Here is a 24,081-nt window from a genome sequence, read left to right as displayed (position 1 = left end):
GAACCTGCTCTTGGGAAAGAAACAACAGCTGGAAACGGTTGTTAATACCCCGTGGGCTGAAGAGCAAAAGGAAGAATCCGCCTAAAAATAGACTCGCGTCTGATTAACTAAATAGTGAAAGTTTTCAAGAGAAAAGATGAAGTTTTTATTTATTGAGGTACCAAAAAAATAAGTACTCTAATGTATTTTATACTTTCTCATATCATTTTCAATTACCCATATCAAAATAAACCAATTAAATTAAATATTCTATTATTGTCTGCTGAGTTTAGTTGGGTGAATCATATTATTAGAAATTAAATATTGTGTTATTAGTTGGGTGAATCATAGTATTAGAAATTAAATATTGTGTTATGAACTTTTGTCAGTATCTAGAAGTCTTGCCAACAAGAATACACAAATGAAGAAACACATTAAGATTCTTTACTGAGCTAAATATAGCAATACACATGCCGACAAACATAGTCTAAGAAATAAATAATCAATTGAATAAACATCTTCAAAGAGATAAGATCACAAGAAACAGATAACTACACAAATAATGCTCTTGTCTATGACATCAGCAATTAACCTCCAATATATAAAACAAGATTCCAAATGGCTTTTGAGTTTACTTATTGATGGTTTAGGACTACCATTCAAAAAGTACTGTAAAGAAGTGGTCAAAAAAAAAAAAGCCCAAAGAGGGCTGCTCTATTAAAGAAAAATGTAGGCTATTCAACCAGACATAAACTATATCATACTTGAATTTTTATACACATACATGGCTTAAATGTGTTAAAGTCACAACAAACCAATTTTAAACATGATTGGCCACTCCTCCACATTGCGACCAATCGTTATACGCCACGTGTAGTAGTGAGGTACTTTTTGCAATACAAAACAATCAAAGAGACAAAAGTGCCCCAGGACTAATCAAAATCATCCAATCTGGACAAGAATTTGAACCTAACAAATTAAAGTTGGAGCTTTATCCCCTTCTATATTTTGATCTCTCTTATTATATGGGCCTCATGCTACTATGCAAGTCACCTTTTAATTTTTAACACACACACATATATATATATATATGCTCTCTGAAGAGCCTCATCCACAAGACTACAACCCAAAATTTCTTGTCCTTTCAATGGCTAAGGTGCATCCTCAGACACCCAAGTTCTTATCTTACATGACTTCAAGAAGAGAAACGTTTACCATATGGATGAAATCACTTGTATTCCATGGAAGTGGCTGCACAGTCTTTGATTCGAATGGTGAAATTGTGTATCGTATCGATAACTATGGCAGAAAGTGTGTCAATGAAGTCTGTCTCATGGATCTTCGAGGCAAAGTACTCTATTCTATACAACGAAAGGTATACTACTTAACAATCATTAGACTTATGTTAAGCTACCTTGAAATTTTCTCAGCTTAGCTAAATTATTGTTTCCTTTTTTCACTTGTTTTCTGCAGAAACTACAAGTTTTTGGATGTTGGGATGGCTATAAATGGATTGGCTCTAAAGCAAACAAGGAGAGACCATGGTTTCAAGTTAGAAGAAACCGCAGAATTTTCAGGGGAGACACAACTTGTTGCGTAACTTTGGGGAGTACTGATGAAGCTAAATCAAGCAGCTTTACAATAGTGGCATTGCCGGGCAGATCAGCGTTTAAAATTACAGACTACGATGGCAGACTCGTTGCAGAGGTGATTACTTATGTTTGATGAGTTGTTTGTGTTTTACAATAATTTGCAGAGTTGTCTAATTCTTCAGTATTGTGAGTCTTGTGACATAGAAGTAGAGTTTTGGATTGTAATGTTTTTGTGGTGCATATTTGGGGTTTGTGATACAGGTAAAGCAAAAGCAATCATCTTCAGGAGTTATGTTTGGAGAGGATGTATTGACTCTAGTGGTGGAGCCCCAAATAGACCATTCCCTTATTATGGCTCTTGTGACTGTTTATGGGTTGATAAATCATAAATTGTGAGTAATCAACTCAACCACAAAGTCATGAAAGGATGCTCCAACATGCATGAACTTGTTCAGAAAATTTTCTTCTCTCTTTATTCATTTATTTATTTATTTATTTTTTCCTTTTCCTTCTTTTTCTTTTTAGAGAACTTCCTTGAAACGCAAGTAGTGGAGTGAAAGTTTTGTTTTTGTTCATAGGAGTAAATAGGAGGAGGACAGGAAAAAGAAGGATAAAGAAAAAAAGATGTTAGTATCCATATTCTTTTTCTTTTTATTTTTGGGTGGGGGCATCTAGGTCTCTTGAAAGGCTTTTGGGGCATAAAGAATTTTGTAATTTTATATAATAACTTTCCTGTATATGTATGAAAAATACCTATTATTGAGTAGAGTACACAACAAGAACACAGCTTATTATCATCTCTTACTTGATAGTCTAGTCCAATCAAAACTAATATTCGTGTTCTTTTGTAATATATTATTAAAAAATAACACTTAGGTCTAGCAGCAGAAATGCTAGACCTAAGTGTCATGTGTCGTTAGATGTTAGATGCAACAGAGAGTGGCACATGACACTTAGGTCTAGGATATCGGCTACTAAGCCAAAGTCCCTCTCTATTGCATCTAAGGGCTAAAAAGATTTAGGCCCATCATTTCGGTCAAATTGTTGGATCTAAATAGCATAACTTTATATTACATCCTTGTGTGTCTATTTTTCAAAATTGGATAGTCTGGATTGAACTAGATCACCAAATGTCATTGATCCAACACCATCTAATAATATCTCCACAAGAGAAGGAGAAATAGCATTTACCAAGGAAGGAAAAGAAGATTAGCAGGACACAGATTTGCTAAGTATTCATTTGCAATGGCCGTGAGTAAAACAGGGACGTTGCACTTAATCTTGATGTATGGTAAGATAAGAAAGAATTATCTTAGAAATGGATACAATCATGACAGGGTTGAAGTATATTAACTGGACATCAAATTAGAGATAATTGACCTAGTTTAGCCATATAAAGCAAAGACCAAAAGCTGCACTTGTAAAAGATAATAATGTGTTATAACTGAAATTACAATATTATAACCTAACCCAATAGTTAGGACAAAAGTTTGACAGACAATATGGTTCTACCCAAGATAATAAATTATATATTTTCTGGAACAGAGTCAACATGTATTCTGGAGATAATTTGTGTAACGAACATCAATTTTTCAAGCATTAAAACTGAAAGATTGAAAATTATCTGCAAACTCCTGAATGTCCAAATTCAAAGCCAAAGATTTTTCGAGGGGCTTGGTGCAGAAAATCATCAGAAATTCTCCTAAATGTAACATTTCTATACAATTGCAATGAGAGCATCCCTCGACAATAAAGTTTCTTATCATGAATAGGAGGGTCAGTGAGAGAATGACAGAACAATGTAACAGACCAACATGCATAATTGAGTTATACAAATATCCAAAATATGTATGTGTCCCCTTGCATTGTACTGACAAAGAGTTGGTCACTACCAAACTTGGATTGAGTAAACTAAAATTTAAGAACTTGCTGATTTCCTAACTAATTTGCAGTGCAAATGCTGACTTCTTAAAGCTACGTGAAATGCCGGTTGCTTCAGAATACTTCAACTAGGGAGCAGGTTCAATGGGTGTTCAAGCAAAATAAAGCAGTTAATGTTCAAACTTCAAATCTAACTTCAGTCACAAATATGAATATCTACAGGCGAAAAGTTGAAGAGCTAGTAAATTCTGATAGCAAAAGGAAAAAAAAAAAAAAGGCAATTCTTATTATCTTAACAGCAATAAATAAAAAGAATATATATTAGTGATAAAAGTGTCAAGATTATCTTAACAAGCGATAACAAAATTATTGAAATAAAATGGATTGGACACTGAGGCATATTTATCTACATTGGGAAACTATGTAATTGTATATCATATCAATGATGAAGACAAATGATATCTGCTAGAGAAAGAATATATGTTACCAATATACATATTACTCTTCACAAGACTGATATCTCTGTAGCATCTGGATTCTCGGCATAGATACATCCAACTGTTTCACCCTTTATGGTATCCAGTTTCCAGTTTCGTAGAACGGTTATTTGCTCTTTCTCACATTCTTAAGGTTGCGTACTCTCATTATGAGTTGTTGCCTCTCACCCTCTACCTCTGCAAACTTAACACTTATTTCTGAGTATCTCTCTTGCATATCCATCAGCTCACCTTCCATTGATTTGTTCCTCTCCTTCAGCAATGTCATTTCATTTAATAATTTGTCAAGGTTGCTTTGGTCTCCGGTATTTTTGTCAGAGGCTTCCAGTTTTTTCTCTGATAAAATGTCATCATCATTGCTGCAGGGGGAATTAAGAAATTGAAGATCAGAAATTCAAATATATAATATACTTGTATTTGTTTCTCAAAAGGAAAAGTTCTGGCTTAAAGAAGATTAAAGTTATATTCCATAAGTCATACCTCTTTGTCAATGACACTGCAGAACCAGTTTCATTGGATATGCACTCTACAATGCTCAAATTGTTGGCTGTATAACTCGCTTCTTTGGGCTCGTTAGCATTCAAAGTAGCATCCTCCTTACCTATATCTACCTGCAGCCCATGATAAACCGTTGCATAAATAGCTGCTGCATGGTATGACTAGTATCTAAAGCAAATATCGACATCAACCTAGACAAGAGTCCAATCTCACTATTTTGACATTTGAACTAATGGAGGAAGTCGGTTGACTTAGCCAAACAGTAATCAAGAGGAAACTAGGGTACATTCAGCTTTATAAAGTTTCCAGCACCACTCCAACCCAATCATAATTCTTACCTAGGGAAAGGGGCAGCCCAAGAAAGCAAAAAAAATTTTGTTTGGTTAAATATTCCACGAATAACACAGTTAACAATTTGAATTTCATACCACTAATACTGGTAAACATGTGCAAATGTCTTATTTCACTGAATCATATGAACTGTTGACTTGCTAACCTTTTGGAATTCGTATTCACAAAGGCTCATGCTGTTGCGATCGATTTCTTCCAATCTTCTTTCTAACTCTTCGATTTTGATCTGAAGATCTTTCTCCACCTCCAAAAATGAATTTGAAAATGTTTCAAGAGACATTTCCTTTAGCTTTATCTGATCCTGTTGATCATTAAAACAGTCAGTTCAGCATATCGGGTAACATCATATTTCAGCTACACTCACGGCTGTTATTAGCACATCAATAAAGCATTTTCAAAAATTCTAAAATATAAATCATGTTTGAATGATTCCAATTATAATGGTCAGTGACATCAGGTTTTTTACTATTTTGGGGTTCCAACAAAATCTTTGGGCCAAATCATCTATTTACTCTTGTACGCAGTCCACCTGATTTATCATTAATACCTAACATGTTCAAGTAACAACTGTTTTAATATACAAGACGCAGTAGATAATTTACCTCAGAAAATTTCATTTTGTCCTTCGCATTCTGCTCAATACTGCTGAATGCATCCTCCTTCTTCTTTAGATTACCTTCCAATTGCAATACCTGATTCCTAAGTTTCTCTTTCTCTAAATCATCCTCCAACAAAGAATGGTTCAATTCGTGACACCGAGCATTCAGAATTGCCAACTCCGACTGCAGCTTTACAATTGCTGACTCATTTTCATCCTTTAGACTCCTCAAAATGTTTAATTCCTCTATTGACTTCTCTGCTTTCATCTTCATCAAAGCAAGCATGTTTTCCATCTCATTCCTTTCTAGATTCCCTTTTTGAATCAGAATTTCCGATTCCTTCATTGATGTTTCCATGTGTTTTAACTCAGCCTCCAAAGTTTTTCTCCGTTCAGCCTCTTCAGAAAGATTATTATTCTCTGTTGTGAGCCTTTCAATCTCCACCCTGAGCATTAGGATCTCCTGTGAGAGAACCCCTTGAGTCTCTTCCTCATGCTTCTTTTGATGCTCAAGCCACTTGGATTTATCTTCAATTTCCAACTGCATCTGCTCTACTTGATTGGCCTTTGAGCTAACTTCGGTAGAAAGCTCATGCAATTTTGCTTCATAATGATCCCTAACAGACTCGAGCTCTTCCTTTGCTTTCTGCAGCATTTCTTCAACATGATTTTTTTGCAGACGGAGTTCAATGCCTTCTGTTAGTGCTTTTGCAGCCATCTTCTCATTCGCTTCAAAAGTAGTTGTCATTTGCATTGAAAGCCGTCTAAATTCCTCTTGAAGTCTCTCTGCTGTATTAACATTTTGACATCTTGTCTTTCTCAAGGCTTCCTCTGCTCGTATGGCTCTCTGTTCTTGCTCGATTTTGGCACGAGCAAGAGCTTCCAGATCAGCTTCAAATCCTTCCGCCTGCTTTTCTAGGTCTTCCTCCAAGCTCTTGACATGGGTTTGAAGTTCATTTATGATGGCCACAGAGTCTGAGAATTCTTTTGACTGCTTCTCCAGTTCATTTTCCAAGTTCTCTACCTGGGTTTCAAGTTCATTCACAGTAGCATAAGAAGATGAACATTCATATTGAATCTTCAGCTGTTCTTGCAACTGACTTTGCTCCATTTTATATGAGAGGTCATGGTTTTCCTGCTTCAGGATCTCATAGTCAAGAGCAAGCTGCTCCATCTGCATATCAAGCTCGTCTTTATCTCTCCTGGAGATCTGTAATTCATTGAAAAGGTCCATGATCTTTTGCTCCAGCAAGTGTGCTTCCTTGGGATCGCTATGCTCCTTAACGAGCTTTTCCAGAGCCTTTTGTTCTTCTTCATCATCCGATTCAGATTTGGAGTTGGTTTCCTGCAACTCTTCAGCATTCTCACTAATTGCTGATTTGTCAGGAAGGTTCAATATTTCCCTATTCTTCTGCTCCAACATTTCATCTAGGTCTCGCACAGCAAGAATCAACTCGCTATTAGATTCTTGTGTCTTCTCTAGTTGTAAACGGAGATTGGCATTAAGGTCCTTCTCGTAATTTAATTCCTGTCTGAGTTCTTCAAGAAGAACCCACGGATCACCTCCCTCAAACTGAAACATGTTTTTTCCTTTTCTCTCATCTATACGTTTCTGGAAGGACTTAAACTTCTCACATTCTTCTTTGAGTACATCTCTCTCCTCTTTGAGGCTGACAACTTCTTTGAAGAGATCCTGCCCCCTTTTACTCTCCTTCACAATCTGCTTTCGCAGAGTCTGTAGTTCCAATTCTGAAACTTCTGCTTGCCTAGCCAAAACAGCAACTTCAGTTCTGAGCTTTTCAACTGTGACATCTGAAGCCTCTTGAGACCTTTCTGGTAGAAGCGTGTCTCTGGGACTGCTTGACGAATCATCTGTACTTACTTCAGGAGCAGAACCTCCAGACCATTCCCATTGTGATCCATGATGCTCCTCATCTATTGTCGCAGATATATCAGAGTTTGGTTTCGGAGCAACTGAGACAACACTCAGAGATGATAGGAAGCTGGTTGGGTCCTGGTGGGCGTTATTATTGTTCAATCCAAGCTCCCGAGGAGAATCAAATTCAGAGATGCTCTCAGAACTTGACATTGTAACATCAGATGCGCTTGATGCCCGGTGGTTCCCATTCAATTTCACAATGTGGGAAATGGTCTTGTTACAAGGACCATCCTGTAAAAAATAATAAAAACACACACAATATTCTTACAAATTGTTCCGAGTAAAAACCATAGGCCACAACTACAACTACAATGCAATTCGACTCTTGAAAATATTTATATATGTGAGGATTTTATTTCTTCAATTATTCTAATGAAGGAATCAAATAAACACTACCATCCCATCTAGAAGAAGAAAACAAAAGTTAATCTTCTTGAATGGAATGAGACCTTACTTCAATAGAATTGCCTTGGATGCTTCCATCTGTATCACCATTGCTCAACAGTGTTTTCAAGCTCCTACCCTGGGATTTAATTTGTGCGTTTTCGCTTTCTTCAAGCTCTCTGCAAAGACTTGGAGATGGAAAACTCAATTAAGTTTCAGTAATGCAAACTGAGACGAATAATGAAAAAGAAGGTAACACTTAATTCTCACCTTTGATCTACATTTTCCTGCATCCTTTGAATTGAAACCTATTTCAAAAGCAACAAATACAAATGTGAGAAATCTCTGCATTCATTTCACTATAGTCAAAGAATTCAAAGCCTTCAATAGACATAGCATTCTGAACAATCATGGAGAATTAGTAAGAAGAGCTCTCCAAATGTGTTAACATTTGAATTTCAAAGAAATGTCTCAATGACAAATATAATAATGAATGTCTTGTGTGCTTGAGAGAGAGAGAGAGAACTAACATGCAAAATACCCTCAGATTTTGCATTTTTAAGGGGAAGGGACAGGGAGGAAATCTTAGTGGCCTCAGCATAATTTGCAAAATCAATAGAAACTTCTCCAAAAACACCAGCCTTTGACAATCCCTGCAAGAACCCCAAAACACATTATATGGATTCTCAAAACTGAGTCTCTTGGTAAGGAAGCAAAGAATGTAAATGTATTGATTTAAGATATTTCATACATTTGACACGACAAAGTAGTAGATTCTCTCATGAATCTTCCCTGTTTTTGGCTCCCGAACGAACTTCACTGTTTCATAGACAGGACTCTCCCAATAACAACTTCCATCTTGAACTACCGCTTTCTCCAATCTGGCCGTTGGTTTTCCAACATCCGCAGGAACAACATTTATAATCAATGCATCTCCTCTCAATTGTGGCACCTGAAAACACACCCATGATCCCTAGATTTACTGTTTGGTTCTCAAGAAGATGCAGGAAAACCTAACAAAACACTCATCCCTACTCCATTGAACCATATAACAACTACTTGGCATACAACATATTCGATTATATTTAGTTAAATTTTGCTTGAAATACTGAGCAAATGAAAAACAAAAATAGAATTTCTAATTTAATTTACTTCTCTTAAATTTTCTCGAGAAACAAATAGATACAAATCTCCAATTTTTCAAATACATTACAATGAATGATTTCGTCTACATTTATCACCACCAAAGTTAAAAAAAAATTAAAAAATAATAATGATAATGATAAAATGATTTTGCAATAGCTGTATTCATCAATTGGATGATTTTGAAGAGTGTGTGTATACACACACACACACACACACACACACACACACTTACATGACACACACACAATAACAACAACAATATTATTATTGGATTAGATGAGATGACCATATGAAGTGAAAATACCTGAGTAGCATGAAACTGTAACTTGAAAACAGCTTTGATCCTGTTCTTCTCGCTCCTCCATCGCGCTGACTTGAACATATTCGATTTCGGGCTCAATCCCACATCTTCTTCGGGGGATTCAAACCTCGCCGGACAACCGCCGGAAACCTTTGTACCTCATCAGAGCTCCGGCGAACACTGCGAGAAAATCACCGTTTTATACAATAAATCGTCAATGTCCTTGAGATATAAGAAACCCAGTATAAGATTGAAGTATTTGAGCTCAAATAGATACAAATAGAGATTGTACTCGACAGAGAGTTAATAGAGTCGATCAATGAGAGACCCACTCATTTAAATATCAAAACTTTTCAGATGTTTGTCATTGAACACTCGTGACTGAGTTTAAGAATCAGCAGAGGATAAAAGAAGCAGATCTGCTGAGAGGCTCTCTCTCTCCTTTCTCTGTGTGTGTTTACTATTGTGCGTCTCTTTGAAAGAGATGACATCATATTCTATATTTAAAATACAAAAAGAACGAAAAAAAAATTGTAAAAAGAAGCTTCTTTGGGCTAGATTAAGATACGTTAGATATGAGGTGAAAATTGGTGTTTAAATTATATATATTTAGTTTGTCTGGTCTGGGGTGTAAATTGACAGAAATACCCTTATGCGTCTAAGTACATTTCTTGTGGAAATTTAAGATCCAAAATTCAAAAATTATTACACGTAAATGGTGGACCCAAAAATGTTTTTTTTTTTTTTTTTTTTTTTTTAATGTTAAATTTTCAACTGAAAAATAAATAAATATTTCACAAAATGATTTTGTCAAAAGCTGCTATGTTATGGATCCTCAATGTGGTTGGACCACCCTGCCTATTTGGGGTGGGGATCCAGACACTTCCGGACAGAATATTTAGCGTGACAACGGACCAGGGATTACTGATACTAAGGTTGGGTGTTCCGCGATCCGATTTAAAAAATTAAATTGTTAGGTGAGACTAACACACAACTCATTTATACTCATTTAATTTTTCATTCGGATTTGGACACTTGTAACACTATCTAACTAAGATCCGAAGGTATAAATGTGTATATTTTTTAATAATTTTTTCGACATAATTTTTGGTTCTTTTAATACAGTAAAATGACACTTAATTCATATAAAGTAATTTGTAAATGAAGATCATTAAAAAAAAAAAAATGAAGATCATTAGATAGTGTACGTTTTGATCATTATTAGCTCAATAATGGTGGACCACTTGGCAAAATAGGGGACTCAATGCAACATCAATATGTAATGTGATGGACAGTCACTTGAAAGGAACTTTAATGTGATAAACAAGGGCCCTCTGCTTCAAAAATGGACACCAACACTACTGTGATTGTGGATTGATCCTCTTTTCAACAGTTGGGTTTGAGCTTCCTCACACTCCCTCAAAGATTAATTTCAATGAATAAGGAAAATATTTTAAAATTAATCAATTAAAATGATTTGTTTGATCCAAAAGTTTTGATTGGTAAGGTATTTTTTATTTTTTTATATTATGCATATATAATTAATTAAAATTGTTCAACTAAACAATTCACTTTGCTTGTTTGGGCTTAGATGGTAAGTATGAAAAATTACACTTTCTATCAAGTCGTTGGCATTATTTAAGAGGGGGGGAAGTCAGTACGGAGCTTGAAAATGTAAAGTGGTTGGCATTGAAGTCATTTGCACGAGTGAGTTATTAAGCTTATTTGGCACGAGTTTTGTTTCTATTGTTTTTATTTTTGTACTGTTACAGTATTAATTTAGATAATAAAAGTTTGTTTGGTGTAACTTTATTTTATTTTACGCAATACTAAAACACTTTGTAAATAATGGCCTAAAACTAAAACACCAAAAAGTTATTTTTTCTTATTTTGACAATTATTTATGGCCCAAAACCATAACAGTAGTGCAACACGGGCCATAGTAAAGTATCATCCCAAACTACTTCTGATTTTTTTCCAAAACATCTACAACAATAACACTGTTTCTGTTTTATCAAAAAACAAAACACCTAAAACAAAACGCATACCAAACGGGCCCATAGTGTCACCTTTACCATTAAATCTATTGAATTTGGATTTAAATCTTTTAGCATGTAAGAAAATTTAGTTTAAAATTTTAACTAAATTTATTCAAATTTTAAATCTAAGTTATCGATTCAGAACTATCAAACATAGTAATACAATCAGGCACGGATTTGTGAAGGGCTCAGTGGGGGCATCTGCTCGCACTGAAAAATTTTATTATTACATTTTTTATCCTTAAATGTATATTTTTTTTTTGGCATTTATACCCATAAAAATTTGAAATTGTTCCCACTGAAATTATGAAAAAACCCTTTTATATAAATTTGTCCCCCCTCATATGAATTCCTAGATCCGTCCCTGAATACAATACAGTTTTTAATTCAAAAAAATTATTACATGATCTGGTCAATCACAACATGCATGCAAATAAATATGTTAATTTTTTATTTACATGTTGAATTGTGATTGACAGAAATCATTTAGTCACGATGATGTAAAAGTTTCTCAAAAATTCGACTGGTTTCACAACATTGGGCAACAATTTTAGTAAAAATTGATGATGTGGCACCCTAAAGTCACTGATTTACTGCTAGAAACTCTCCTTCACAAGAGATCACGATCCAATTCCATGATAAACCGAAATCAACTTTTTTGTTTGTATTAACATTTCAAGACATAAAATTGATGTTTGCATCATATCAAAATGTTGGACAACTATAAATGTATTAAATGTTGAAATCATATCACATCAGCAAAATATAGTAAATAGATTTGGAGTAAGTCAAATTAGTAGAAAAAAAGGGATAAACTCTTGAGTTACATTTTGAATTAAAATTTAAAAATTGATCTTGAAAAGAGGATAAACAATGGATTGACAAGTATTTATTTATTTAAGGGATAGAGTCATAATTTTATAAAAGAGTAAGGACAACATCGTGAGAACTTGTGGATTGAAATAATTTTTTGAAATTTGTAAATAATAAATGAATCATTCAATAAATTTTTGAACATGTGACTGTGTTATTCGAGTGATAAAAAGTCACGTCGAATTCCTTTTGCCTACCCGCATTGCTAGGTGAAAATAAGAGTAATTAGTTTTAACTTTCAAAAAAATGTAGGGGTATAAAAGTCATTTCCCCTGAGTAAATTCTTTCGTGACGACGGAGAGCATTGGAAACCATTGGGGGCTAGCGACCAAAAAGAGGAGCGCACCCTCCAACGGTCTGCTCTGACCAGGAATAACAAACATATTTGGGTGAGTATTTTATATTTTCAGAAAATGACATTTCAACTATGAAAATTCCACTCCAATCTTATTATTTGTACCAAATTACATAAACCTCTATTATGATCACCATGGGTATCATGCATCTATTATTGGACCTAGATTCTCTAGCTCCACTGCAGATTGAGCTGCCACAAATACTAAAATACACACACATGTATGTATATATATATAGAAGCATATTTGAATGTATGTGAATTGGCATCAGTAGTGTAACATACACAGTGAACTATAGAAATGACATGGCCTTCAAACCAAAGTCAATAAGCATCTAAGGAATGAATGAGATAGTGTAATAAATAAAACCCCATTGTAAATATATATTTGAAATGAATGGAACAATCGAAAACACCCAACACAAATGCTAAAACCATGAAAAGTCTTATATCATTTATTTTGGTAACAACTAACAAAAGGACATGGCTTTTAATTCCAACCCAAGTACTAAAAATTATTGAAGTTCTTAAATTCCAACCACAATCACATGTCCGATAATATTTTAAAATAAATTCACTCAAAACATGCAGCGGGAAGACTCTCTATTTTTGTTGAATCAACTATGTGGTACTTTGATTCCACTAATGAATAAGTCCTTCAACTTTTGAGTGTCTATTTCAAGCAAAAATTTTAGTGTTTATATCATTTTAATTTTTTCAAAAAAAAATTTGTATGTCAGATGCAACACTGAGAAGTATATATTTTCAAAGCGTTGGTCTTAATTCAGTATTATACTCAAAATATTTTAAATCCAAGTATTAGAAACGAGTCATATCAAACAAAATAGTTAATCAATACTAAATAATGTAAGCATTTGTCCTGATCTCATTGTACTACATAAAAAAGTACTGTACATGGGCTCGTTATTCATGCATTTAATCATATACTATTAATACTTACTTAATAGGTGTTCTCTGAATGTATTGTTGAATTCTAAAGCACGTGCTACATGTTGCTGTCGGTTCAAATGACAACTAATTAATACTATGAGGTTTATCCTATATTTTGACACCAAATTTGAGAAAATGTAACATTTTTACAAGTTCAATAATTGAATGAAATATATAATCAATAATATAGTGCAATTATTTGGTGGAAATTATTGATCTCACGTTGACAACCATGACCATTTTTTGTTTTAGATTTAGCGTAGGTATATCATAGGTATAACACTAGAGGCCATAAATTTTTTTGATAAATCGAAAATCATGAATGTTGGAGGGCACATTGAATTTACAAAGTTAAAATAAGCTAATTCTAATATTTTTATTTGTGAATAATGAATAAAAAAATATCCTCTCTTCTTGCACGTACATGCTTCTATATAGGAGAGAAAACCTAATACGAAATCTAGAAAATTACCAAATAATATTGACTGAAACCTAATCACTAAAAACATCGAATTATCAAAAAGCACATCAATTGGAGTCTAATCACTAGATGAATTATTTGTTAGCTTGATCGTTTGACGTTCCAATAATTCGAATCATTTCCATAATTATTTGCAACTTCTTGTATATCGAACAAGTTATGATATTTTTTACTTTATTAATGACCCTAATTATTTTACTTTGTCAAATAAATTTAATTAGTAAACCTGAATAACATTTCCATATTAAATTTATATTTGCACAGAGGAATGAAAGAGCAACAAAAGGAAAGCCCCAACAAGGCTCCTCTTGAATGCACTCCGAATGAGTTCCACGCACTTAATTGCGTCCAACCGAAGCCTTGTTTGCCTTCCTTTGAAGAGAGTATGGTAATTGGTTACTCATTTACACAACTAGTAATATAAATATTGATATATATATATATATATAAAAATACATTTAGTAATATCAATATTTATACATTTAAGCATAAAGTAATTTTTATATAACGGGATTGGAACATTACCCCCGGCAATTGATTTTGAATTTGAATAGTCTTTAATTTTCGTTAATTCTTCGATAAGTAAGGAGATATGGTCTAATCAAATTGGCGTTGTCTTACTTTTCTTCGGTAAGAATTAGACAATAAGAAAATGAGGCAACTCATGAGACAGATTAGATTTCGTTGGATATACTACTAACTAATGTTGATTGTTCTAATCCTTTTGTGTTTATGTGTAATCTTTTTCTTGTTAAAAATAAAAAAGACCTTCCAAAAACAAGAAAAAAAAGGGGCCTAAACAAGTACAAACATTAAAGCACACCTAGTTTTTGAGCTAAATAATTATGGAATCTAAGTTTGCTGTAAAAATTGACAAATGTACTCTCCTCGCTAATTCGAATTTACAGCCTGTGGGGTGCACCTCTTCTACTCATGGTTGGACCCACCTCCCGAAAGCTTTAATAAGTTCAACCCTAATTCATGGGAGTGGTGAGCTGACTTGACTTGGTAGAGAGGTTATTCCAATTCTCAAAAGCCCATCACAAAAGAGAATTGAGGGCCCAAGCCTTCAATGTTAAACCCCACCCTGCTATCTCAACCATGATTCCTTTGACACTCACTATTTACACGTAGCATCTATATACCACTTTCTTTTTTCTCACCCGTCTTGTTTTTAAAAGACCTGTTTGATATGTGTTTTTGTTTATGATTTCCAAACAGACGGTGACTCCGTAATTTTTAGTCGCACAAGCGCACACTGCACACATCTACCGGGGCTCATTTTAATTGATGTGAATTGTTGATATTTTTCCAGTCAAAAAGTAAACAGCAACTTTTAATTTTTTAATTTTTTTTTTCTTAGGATCAAAAAATTGGAAATTGAAAAAGATGGTATATAATAAACTCTTATGAAATTAGTGCATTTACATCAACTGGTCTTGGACTCTTTAACTAGGCTTTATAATAAAAGTAAATAAAAGTGAATTGTCAATTCATTTCAATGCATGCGATCAATTACTATTGAAATTCAAATCGACTTATTAGGACATATATATATATATATATATGTATATAAATAGGGTTATAATTAGGCATGTCAGTTGCTTTATTTGGGTAAACAGGCTTATCATTGTCGTCAATATCGTTAGGGCATATTATACTTTTTAAGGTTGAGGACTAGGTAAAAAGGGATCAGGTGGTAATGCAAAAAATAGTTTGGAGACAGAAGACTTTACCTTCAATGAAAGTGTGTTTGATGATGATGATGTTTATGTACACAGAGAATTAAGAAGATCGTGATCTTTTATCATCAACAAATGGTCCCCTCGATGACTTTCACTTTCAAAGCATTACCATATATATATTACAAAGGCTTATAATTCTTAATTAGCATCATAATTAGTATACTTGTAACTTATCTATCAAACGGTGAGAAGAAATCTTTTTGGGTTGAATAATTAAGCTATCATATATCTTGAAATCTACTAGGAAAGCAAGGGTCACATATATAATGACTAGTTGTCTTTACAATATCTTTCTAATAGGAATTGAATTAATAAAAAAAAAGGGATTTTTTAAAAATAATTAAAGCATTCCAGTAAATAAATTTAGGTCATCTATGATGAAAGGAATATTTAGAATATTATCACAAATGTTACGCTAGTTATCTTATTAGAATTCTTTATGGAATTCACTTCGGATATGGCCCATCGGTTTACTCGGTGAACTTTGAAACTTAGCAAGTCCAAGATTTGGGGCTCGAGTTTTCGCTGTGTGTTTTTTGTGACTAGTCTATACTACTTCTGTAGTGACTTACCTGGCCGGGAGATTAGGCACCCTTCCGGGCCTTCAAAGATTAGTCGAGTTATTGAGAAACCCTAAGAGTTCATGCTATCCCGAATACCACAAGTTAAATAAATAAAATAAAATAAAAACTCTTTATAGAGGAATAACTTATTTGTGACATATTTCCTATCGTCATCACAATTTTCAATGACGACATTTAATTCGGAATTGAGAAAGTAATAAATAAAGCATCACAGGTATCATATTATAAGTGTTACAATAAATCAAGACAAGGACAAACATCATAATTAATGTGCGACTCAATTTACCGTCCCATGGTGTGCGAAACAGGTAGGTGAGACTTGATTTCAGATTATCACAAAAAGAGACATTAAGATTTGTTTGGTATGCGTTTTATTTTGTTAGTGTTTTTGTTTTTGTCGATTCTCGCAATAATGAAAAGTGAAAAAAAAAAAAAAAAAATTACTTTTTTGCAAACGTTTCGTGGATAGTAAAAAAAAATCGAAATACCAATTTAATATTTTTTATATATTTTTGTACTATAGCGTTTGACATATTTAATTTTTTTTAAAAAAAAACTCTTAAATGACATTTAACCACTAAAATTTTTAAACTTGCATAACTTTTTTAACAAAACTATTTTCATGTTTTTGCTTTAAAAAATGTTGCACCAAATGAACATTACCAAATCTGTTTCCCATTACAATTCAAAACACTTTGTAACAAAATACTTGTTTTGTTGGGTTAAAACAAAACACCAAAAATAAAGCGCGTACCATATGGATCCCTAAGTGAACATGTCTTTTTTTGCCTCTCTAATTTTCTTTCATGACCTTATGAAAAAGGACATTAAGAATAGCCCTTTAAAAAAGCTAATCGAAAGTAACATAAAACTGAAAGTAACATAAAACTGACACATTTATTAATTAATTTGTTACTTCTGATTAGCGCAAAATCATATAATAATTTATTTCCTCAATCGTGACCTGTATTGTACATTAAAATATAATTAAGAAAACATTCTTAGATTTCGTTTAGTCATGAGAGAGGAAGATTTATTTGGCAGTCACTTTAGCCTTTTGAAGCAATATGATAACATATCATATTAATTAAAAAGTTTCATTAACTTGTGCATAGAAGAAAAAATTAAAGAAAAAGAGAAAAAAAAAGAAAAGAAAAAAGAAGGGGGGTAAAAGAGGGGTCATGAACCAACCTAACGTGCACACAAAGGAGACAACAGAAGGTGGTCGACCCCATATATGCGTAGACAGTATATTTTAGAGATGACAGTTAGGAGTCATCTTTTTACAAGAAACATCACATGATTTGTTTCACCTTCTTCTTCACAAAAGCACCACAAATCTGTTGCAAAAAAGAGGGAAAACAAAATTGTAGGAATTAGATGCAAAAATATATATATCCACTGCAAAAAAAAACAAAAAAAACCCACGTGCTACACAGCAGAAAAGTTCAAGCTATCACGTGCCATCATTTCATGGTAGCTTGGAAATTGTCCTTAATAATTTGAATAAATTAGCTTGGAAATTGTCATTCCTTAAGCGAATTATAACTTTGAATGGAAAAATTCACCAACGTCCTTATACTATAATAATAAATTATATTACAGTTTATATAAAGAAATAGAAAAATTGCCATTTTACCAATAGTCTTTTCGTCTCAAAATACTTGTTCATTTTTTTATTTTGAGACGTCCCAAAAAACATGTGCGGTTCCAAAATTGAATGCACTATTTTTTTTTTTTTTAATAACATTCACAAACTATCTTTTTAACTAAAAACAATTGCACTAATTACATAGCACTATTTTGTTTTTTAATAAGGACATAATTGAAATTTCACTCTTATTAATACAATAAAAAACTATTAAAACTCTACTACCATAAAAAAATTAAATTCCCATACAATACATGTATTATGGGACAGATGGAGTATCTTTAAATACAAAAAGTCAATAATACCCTTATATTATAATAATATATTATTTTATTGCATTTTATATAAAGGAATAGCAAAATTGTCATTAATTCGGTTAATTGATTTGTTGAAAATAATATGCTAGAGGCCGTTGTCATTGAACATATATGCTAAATGTCAAGAAAGAATGATCAAAGTGATAAGCGTTTTATTGTGTATCAATTTTTTAAATCTTATTGGACATAATATAATTTACCCGAATAATTTTGGACCGAGTATGGCAAGATACTCCAAACATAACCATTTAATGTACTGTGTACAGTGCCTGACCCCACTAATATATTAAGAATTTAAGAGTAATTCTATAACAGACAATAAAATTCATCTCCCTTAAACTTTCTACCTTAATAATTATCACATCAGTAAATAAGTGACAAATATTGATAAAAACTTTTACTATTATTTTTCATATATTAAACTTGAACAATCTTTAATTTTATTTTAATGATTATTATTTTATTAACTGACAAATTGAAACAATGTTATTCAACCATAATATTAATTGGGCTATAATTAATGTCCTTAATTCACTGAAGAATGTTCAATTTTATTCATTTTCCATGATTAATTTTCATGATTATTAATTAAGGACAATGTGAAATGGTCTATGCCTGTCTGCTTGGCCCTACGTAAGTGGAGCCCTGTAGGCCCAACACTCGTGCTTTAATTATTGAATTTCAATTAAATACCCAAAAATATATATATATATATATAGTTGTTGAAAGTTGTCACTTGCGGAATTAAGTATTGCTTGGAATATTTATAACAAATTTAAAACTTTTGACCCTGATTGTTTTTGCAACAAGCTTAGACCAGATCTCAACCGAACACTTGTTACCAAGAAATTAATCGAGATCACGAATACAATGAATGTTACAACACAATTAATTAATTGATAATCGTGATGCTCACGTTGTGTATTTGGGACTTAGAAAAGCCAACCATACATATATATATTTATATATATACATATATATGTTATAAAATGAAACCACCGCCACTACACTTTCAACGATCAATGAATTATTAACTAAACAAAAGGTTTAATTAAATATTGATCCGTTAGCATATGTTCGTTATGCCAAAAGTAGTAGGCTGCCCTTTGGGGATAATGATATCATACAAATATATAATCTGCTGATACAGAGTTTATACATGCAATTTCCTGCAATTTGTATTTTTTTATACATAAATTTTTACACTTATAAAAGTGTCCCTACTGAACTCATTAAATATTTACAAAAGACCTTAAAAAAAAGGAAAAATTACATATAAATGGAGTCAAAGTTCCATATTTACTTAGAGACTGAGTCAAAGTTTTATATTTCTCTACAATGGATTGCTGAGGTGGCACATGGTTTTTTACTGTTTAAAAAATTGTGATGCCTAAAATGCCCTTCCCTAACAAAAAAGTAGTACCTTCAGTGGAAAAAAGTAGTACCTTCAGTTCAAAAAAGTAGTACCTTCTGAAAAAAAGTAGTACCTTCGCGGGTGTTTAAAAAACATGATACCTGGACGCCAAAAAGTAATACCTTCAGTTCAAAAAAGTAGTACCTTTTAAGAAAAAGTAATACCTTCGCGGAAAGGTATTTTAGGCACCACAATTTCTAAACAGTAAAAAATCATGTGCCACCTCAGCAATCCATTTTAGAGAAATATGGAACTTTGATTCAGCCTCTAAGTAAATATGAAACTTTGACTCCATTTATATGTAATTTTTTCTAAAAAAAACTCTTTCTAATTCATAATGACCACTAATTTCTTACTAACTCATTTGTCTTACACTATTTTCAAAATCCAGAAAAGACAAATGTCTTTTCTTTCACCTCCACCAGGTGCAAATTTTTTAAAAATTAAAATTCAGAAAAAAAAACTCCTCCATTTTTATTAAAGTTTCGGTTATTTGTATTTTCTATACACAAATTTTAATTATTAAAGTGCCTCCAATGAACTCATAGTCTCATACAATATTCACAAAAGATCATCATTTTCTAACTCATTTGTCTAACAAAATTTTCAAATTATTTTTTTAAAAAATCTCATATCTTTTCTCCTCCCGTAGGTCTCGGGAAATTTTTAACAATCAAAATTCAGAAAAAAAAAAAAAAACCCTTCAATATTGCTATTTATTATTTTAGTTCAAATTTTTTTATAATATTATTGTTAATAATTGTCCCACTAAATTAAATTCTTGACCTCGCCACTACATGCTCGCATGTTAATAAAAAATGACCATAACAAAATGAACCACCAGCATCTGCTAGGAAGAGTGAGAAATAGAAATGTTCACAGGATTTTTCTACTCAGATTTATTGTGAAAGGTTGAAGATCCAACCATCTTCCATAAATTTGTGGCCTGGGTTTGATATTGTTCACTTTGAACTTGAGCTCGCACAATTTTACTCTTAAATTTTACCCCAAAAGACATACCAATTGGAGTGACACATCTACATATAAGCACTTCACATTTCTCTTATCTAAGCGATGTGAGATTGTGCACCCTTAACTCGCCAATATGATAGCCTGTCAATGTCTTACATCCGCCCATGACTCACCCACCCACAGGGTCATCACAGATACCTTAACTTATTAATCATATAATTTAAAAATAAATATTCATACTATTAAATACATTTATCAAAATTAAAATCCGAAAATTCCTCCTCTCCTAATTTAATTCCTAAAAACTAAAGGATAATGCTTAGTTACTCATTGGTGAGTAACTTCACCCTACTCACACCCCTTGTGTGTTCCAATAACAATCTATCACATTAACTTTAATAAAAAAAATAACTCACGTTTATTCAATGGTTGATCCAAAAAAATATAAGAGGATGTTGATTATATTTTTATTAAGACTAATATAGTAAATTATTATTAAAACACACAAGAAATGAGTATTACTTATTGGTGAGTAGCTAAGCAAAAATTATATATATCTCTTACTCTCTCCCCTTACTGCATGTATAGAAAGGTTCTGTTCAAACTCCTTTGATCATCAATTCGACTAGTCAAATAACTTGAAGTCATATGTCATGCATGAAGGATGATGTGTGTGTGTGTGTGTGTGTATATATATATATAACATACTTTATATATATTTGAGAGAGAGATCTAGCCCGAGAGAGATTTGAATTTAATTAATTATTAATATATACAAACTACGTTTCGAGTAGCTATTTGATGGTACTTTAGAATGGTACTATACAACCTACAAAATATGAAAGAAATTTTGGCTAGTCAGCCGGCTGAAGCAGGCTGGCCGGCTTCCCATACCCTATTTTTCCCCTCACACATATGTATGTGTTTGTGTTTGGGTGTGCATATATATATCAACTTCCTCATGAGTTCCACTATAATCACTGTACTCATAAGTCATAAGTAAAACTTCAAAATTCTCTCCATTTTATTACACTAATCCATGCACTTCCTTTTCTCTCACAATATTCTCTTTTAACACACACACTCGCTCTCTCTCTCTCTCTCTCTCTATAGAGATATATACATATTTTCTCTCTCTCAAGTAGTCTCTCAACACAGACAGATAGGCGCAGAATGAGGCAAGCTGGTACATATTCAGGGATTCTGTGTGGAGGGATATCTGGGAAAACTGGACCGCACTCGCTGCCGTTGGCTCGGATAAAGAAGATCATGAAGAAATCAAGTGATGATGTGAAGATGATATCTGGGGAGGCTCCAATTGTGTTCTCCAAGGCTTGTGAGCTGTTCATAGAGGAGCTTACAAAGAGGTCTTGGATGATGACTGTGCAAGGCAAGAGGAGGACAATTCACAAAGAAGATGTTGTCTCTGCTGTCGTAGCCACTGATGTCTTTGACTTTCTTGTCAACTTGGTTTCTGATGATCATGATCCTTCCACAAATTTAGCTGATGATCATCAGGACACTTCCTCAAAAATTCTCTCTCATGTAAAGTGAATTAAGGTGAGGGTTAATGGATATATATATATATATATATAGAACCTCTCCATATCTCATTGATATGTATTATAAGTCCTGCCCTTATATAGAGAGAGAGAGAGACTTACCCCAAATGTTTTACAATAATTCATATATAAGCATAATAAGCTGGAAGCATTTGATTTTTTTTTTTTTTTTTTGGAATTAGGGTTAATTGACTATTTTCTTGTTACACCTTGATGCACCAGTAAACTTACTGTCACAAGCATATATTTGGTCTGGTGCAGTCATCCATATGCGCGCGCGTATATATATATGCTTTGGCTAGCGATTTGATTGAATAGAATTAATAGAAGTGCTTGCCAAGGTGTATGTATATATCTTGTAGGATGCATAGATATATCTTTTATTCATCAGTTTGTGTGTGTATATATGCATAAACTTTTAACTGATCGATATGAGATTATATGTATGTGTGTGTTGAGGGGGATGTCATTCATAACTGTGATTTATTTGACCCTTTGTTTTGAACTAATTTGAAGCAGAGTGCAGACACACCATAAACATTAATTTGGGACATATTATTGGTACCAACATCAACATATATGAATGGAATTGCAAAATTATGAGGGTAAATAACATGATGGGTTTTTGTCTAAATTGAAATTATTTAATTTTGATTGCTTCAGAGATATACTATAGCTAGGCCGGGTTCAATAATAATCAAAATTTTCCATTTGATGGATTTTTAGCTAGAGTCTTAAAATTATTGAAATTAGAATAGTTAATGAACTTAGAAAAACATCATTTTTTTTTGCAAAAAAGACTTCTCATACATAATTTTCATTTGCAACAATATTGTTTCCATATCATTTCAGATGTACCGCTAAATTGTATTTGCTGTGCAAGATTGATGTGGCACAATATACAATTATTACACAGAATTAATGACAAACAACTGCTTTCATTTTTTTTTTTTTCCTTAACAAATTTTTCTTTTCGGTAAGTAAATATTATTTGCATAATTTAAGAAGGCAATGCAAGGCTCTGTGTGTGTGTTTTATTTTAAAAAAAAAATTCATAAATTTCTTGCTAAAAACCATTTTTCTTTCAGCAAATAAATAATATTTATATTACTATAAATAATTAGATGGAGAAAGTAAAAAAGAAAAACATTAGATGTGGCTGCTGGGATTCGAGCCCAGGTCTCCACGGCCACAACGTGGAATTCTTACCACTAAACTACAGCCACATGGGTTATTAGGTTCATTTTAAAACCATGAGTATTTAACATAGAATCATGGCCGAGGCTACACCTTTGGAGGGCTGTATCATCTACCATGCATGATGATGAAAAAAAGAAGTCTTCAAAGTTCTTTTATTTATTTTTATTTTTTTTGGGAGATTTCGATTCTTCAACCTCCATGCAGATTTGATTAGGTTCTGCACATATCCACAGAATATTGAAAGTATAAAAAATATATAAAATAACAATGGCATTGGTAAGAATTGTAGGCGCAATGTGTTGTGTGGTCCATGCATTATCTTATTTAATTACCATATTAATTAATGGTCATACTAAAGTTCTCAAATTTTAGTCCAATTATATCCAATGGGGTTCGTCCGTATTGAAAACGTCCCGTCAGAATATTAAGTCACATAGAGTAAGACGAGCAATAAGAGCGAATTTGAGGGCAGAATAAGTTATACATGGTGAAAATAGGAGTGAAAGCTCGCATTAAGTGTGAAAATGGAAGTACTCTCGAAATGTAAGAGTGACACTCATTGAAAAGATTTGTGTGACATAGACCAGAATGGTTATGCTTGATACCATTTTCGGTCTATAAAAAGATTACTCCCATGCCCATGAGAATCACTTAAACCAAAGGCTCTTATGCTATATTTGGTACAATGAAAAAAAAAGAAGAGAACACTTTTTTCTTTTTTTGGGCACTTTTTTTTTTTTTTTTTGGGTAAGTTAGTATATTATTTTCGAT

The 24,081-nt window shown here is 32.8% G+C and overlaps 3 protein-coding genes and 1 non-coding gene across 6 annotated transcripts; 2 read left to right on the top strand and 2 right to left on the bottom strand.

Annotated features, from left to right (window-relative positions):
- The first annotated feature begins 1,031 nt into the window (after positions 1–1,031).
- Positions 1,032–2,368, top strand: LOC132285106 (protein LURP-one-related 4-like). Its single transcript, XM_059787268.1, has 3 exons — positions 1,032–1,354; positions 1,453–1,686; positions 1,833–2,368. Exons 1-3 carry the CDS (start codon positions 1,070–1,072, stop codon positions 1,965–1,967), a joined length of 654 nt encoding a protein of 217 aa, XP_059643251.1. The 5' UTR covers positions 1,032–1,069; the 3' UTR covers positions 1,968–2,368.
- Positions 2,369–3,756: 1,388 nt separating this feature from the next.
- Positions 3,757–9,714, bottom strand: LOC132284715 (uncharacterized). 3 transcript variants are annotated; one of them, XM_059786841.1, is made up of 10 exons: positions 9,459–9,714; positions 9,170–9,346; positions 8,471–8,671; positions 8,250–8,372; positions 7,990–8,027; positions 7,790–7,907; positions 5,401–7,566; positions 4,944–5,099; positions 4,430–4,560; positions 3,757–4,308 (listed from the first exon to the last, which is right to left on the bottom strand). In XM_059786841.1, the coding sequence occupies exons 2-10, from the start codon at positions 9,245–9,247 to the stop codon at positions 4,056–4,058; spliced, it is 3,264 nt and encodes a 1,087-aa protein (XP_059642824.1). In that variant the 5' UTR covers positions 9,248–9,346; positions 9,459–9,714; the 3' UTR covers positions 3,757–4,055. The 3 variants fall into 3 exon arrangements, with proteins under 3 accessions (XP_059642824.1, XP_059642825.1, XP_059642826.1); XM_059786842.1 differs by having other exon boundaries at positions 9,499–9,714; XM_059786843.1 differs by having other exon boundaries at positions 7,790–7,898; positions 9,459–9,713.
- A 12,007-nt stretch (positions 9,715–21,721) lies between these two features.
- LOC132281262 (nuclear transcription factor Y subunit C-4-like) lies at positions 21,722–22,457 on the top strand. Its single transcript, XM_059782980.1, has one exon. It carries the CDS (start codon positions 21,722–21,724, stop codon positions 22,100–22,102), a length of 381 nt encoding a protein of 126 aa, XP_059638963.1. The 3' UTR covers positions 22,103–22,457.
- Positions 22,458–23,264: 807 nt separating this feature from the next.
- TRNAH-GUG (transfer RNA histidin (anticodon GUG)) lies at positions 23,265–23,336 on the bottom strand. The gene has a single exon. It is a non-coding gene; the product is annotated as a tRNA-His (tRNA).
- Positions 23,337–24,081: the final 745 nt, after the last annotated feature.

This window comes from Cornus florida, unplaced genomic scaffold, assembly GCF_030987335.1.
Source record: "Cornus florida cultivar Cherokee Brave unplaced genomic scaffold, ASM3098733v1 CherokeeBrave_3.0.0_Hap2_Chr11, whole genome shotgun sequence".
NCBI classification, from domain to species: Eukaryota; Viridiplantae; Streptophyta; class Magnoliopsida; order Cornales; family Cornaceae; genus Cornus; species Cornus florida.
Note: the sequence above shows the minus strand (reverse complement) of the source record. Positions and strands in the feature narration are given on the sequence as shown.

Coding starts and splice junctions, on each gene's coding strand:
- LOC132284715 (XM_059786841.1), bottom strand. CDS start 9,247: ATGTTCAAGTCAGCGCGATGGAGGAGCGAGAAGAACAGGATCAAAGCT. Junction 8,672..9,169: donor TACAGTTTCATGCTACTCAG/GTATTTTCACTT, acceptor GTGTGTTTTCAG/GTGCCACAATTGAGAGGAGA. Junction 4,561..4,943: donor GTGAATACGAATTCCAAAAG/GTTAGCAAGTCA, acceptor CATGGGCTGCAG/GTAGATATAGGTAAGGAGGA.
- LOC132285106 (XM_059787268.1), top strand. CDS start 1,070: ATGCTCTCTGAAGAGCCTCATCCACAAGACTACAACCCAAAATTTCTT. Junction 1,355..1,452: donor TCTATTCTATACAACGAAAG/GTATACTACTTA, acceptor TGTTTTCTGCAG/AAACTACAAGTTTTTGGATG. Junction 1,687..1,832: donor ATGGCAGACTCGTTGCAGAG/GTGATTACTTAT, acceptor TTTGTGATACAG/GTAAAGCAAAAGCAATCATC.
- LOC132281262 (XM_059782980.1), top strand. CDS start 21,722: ATGAGGCAAGCTGGTACATATTCAGGGATTCTGTGTGGAGGGATATCT.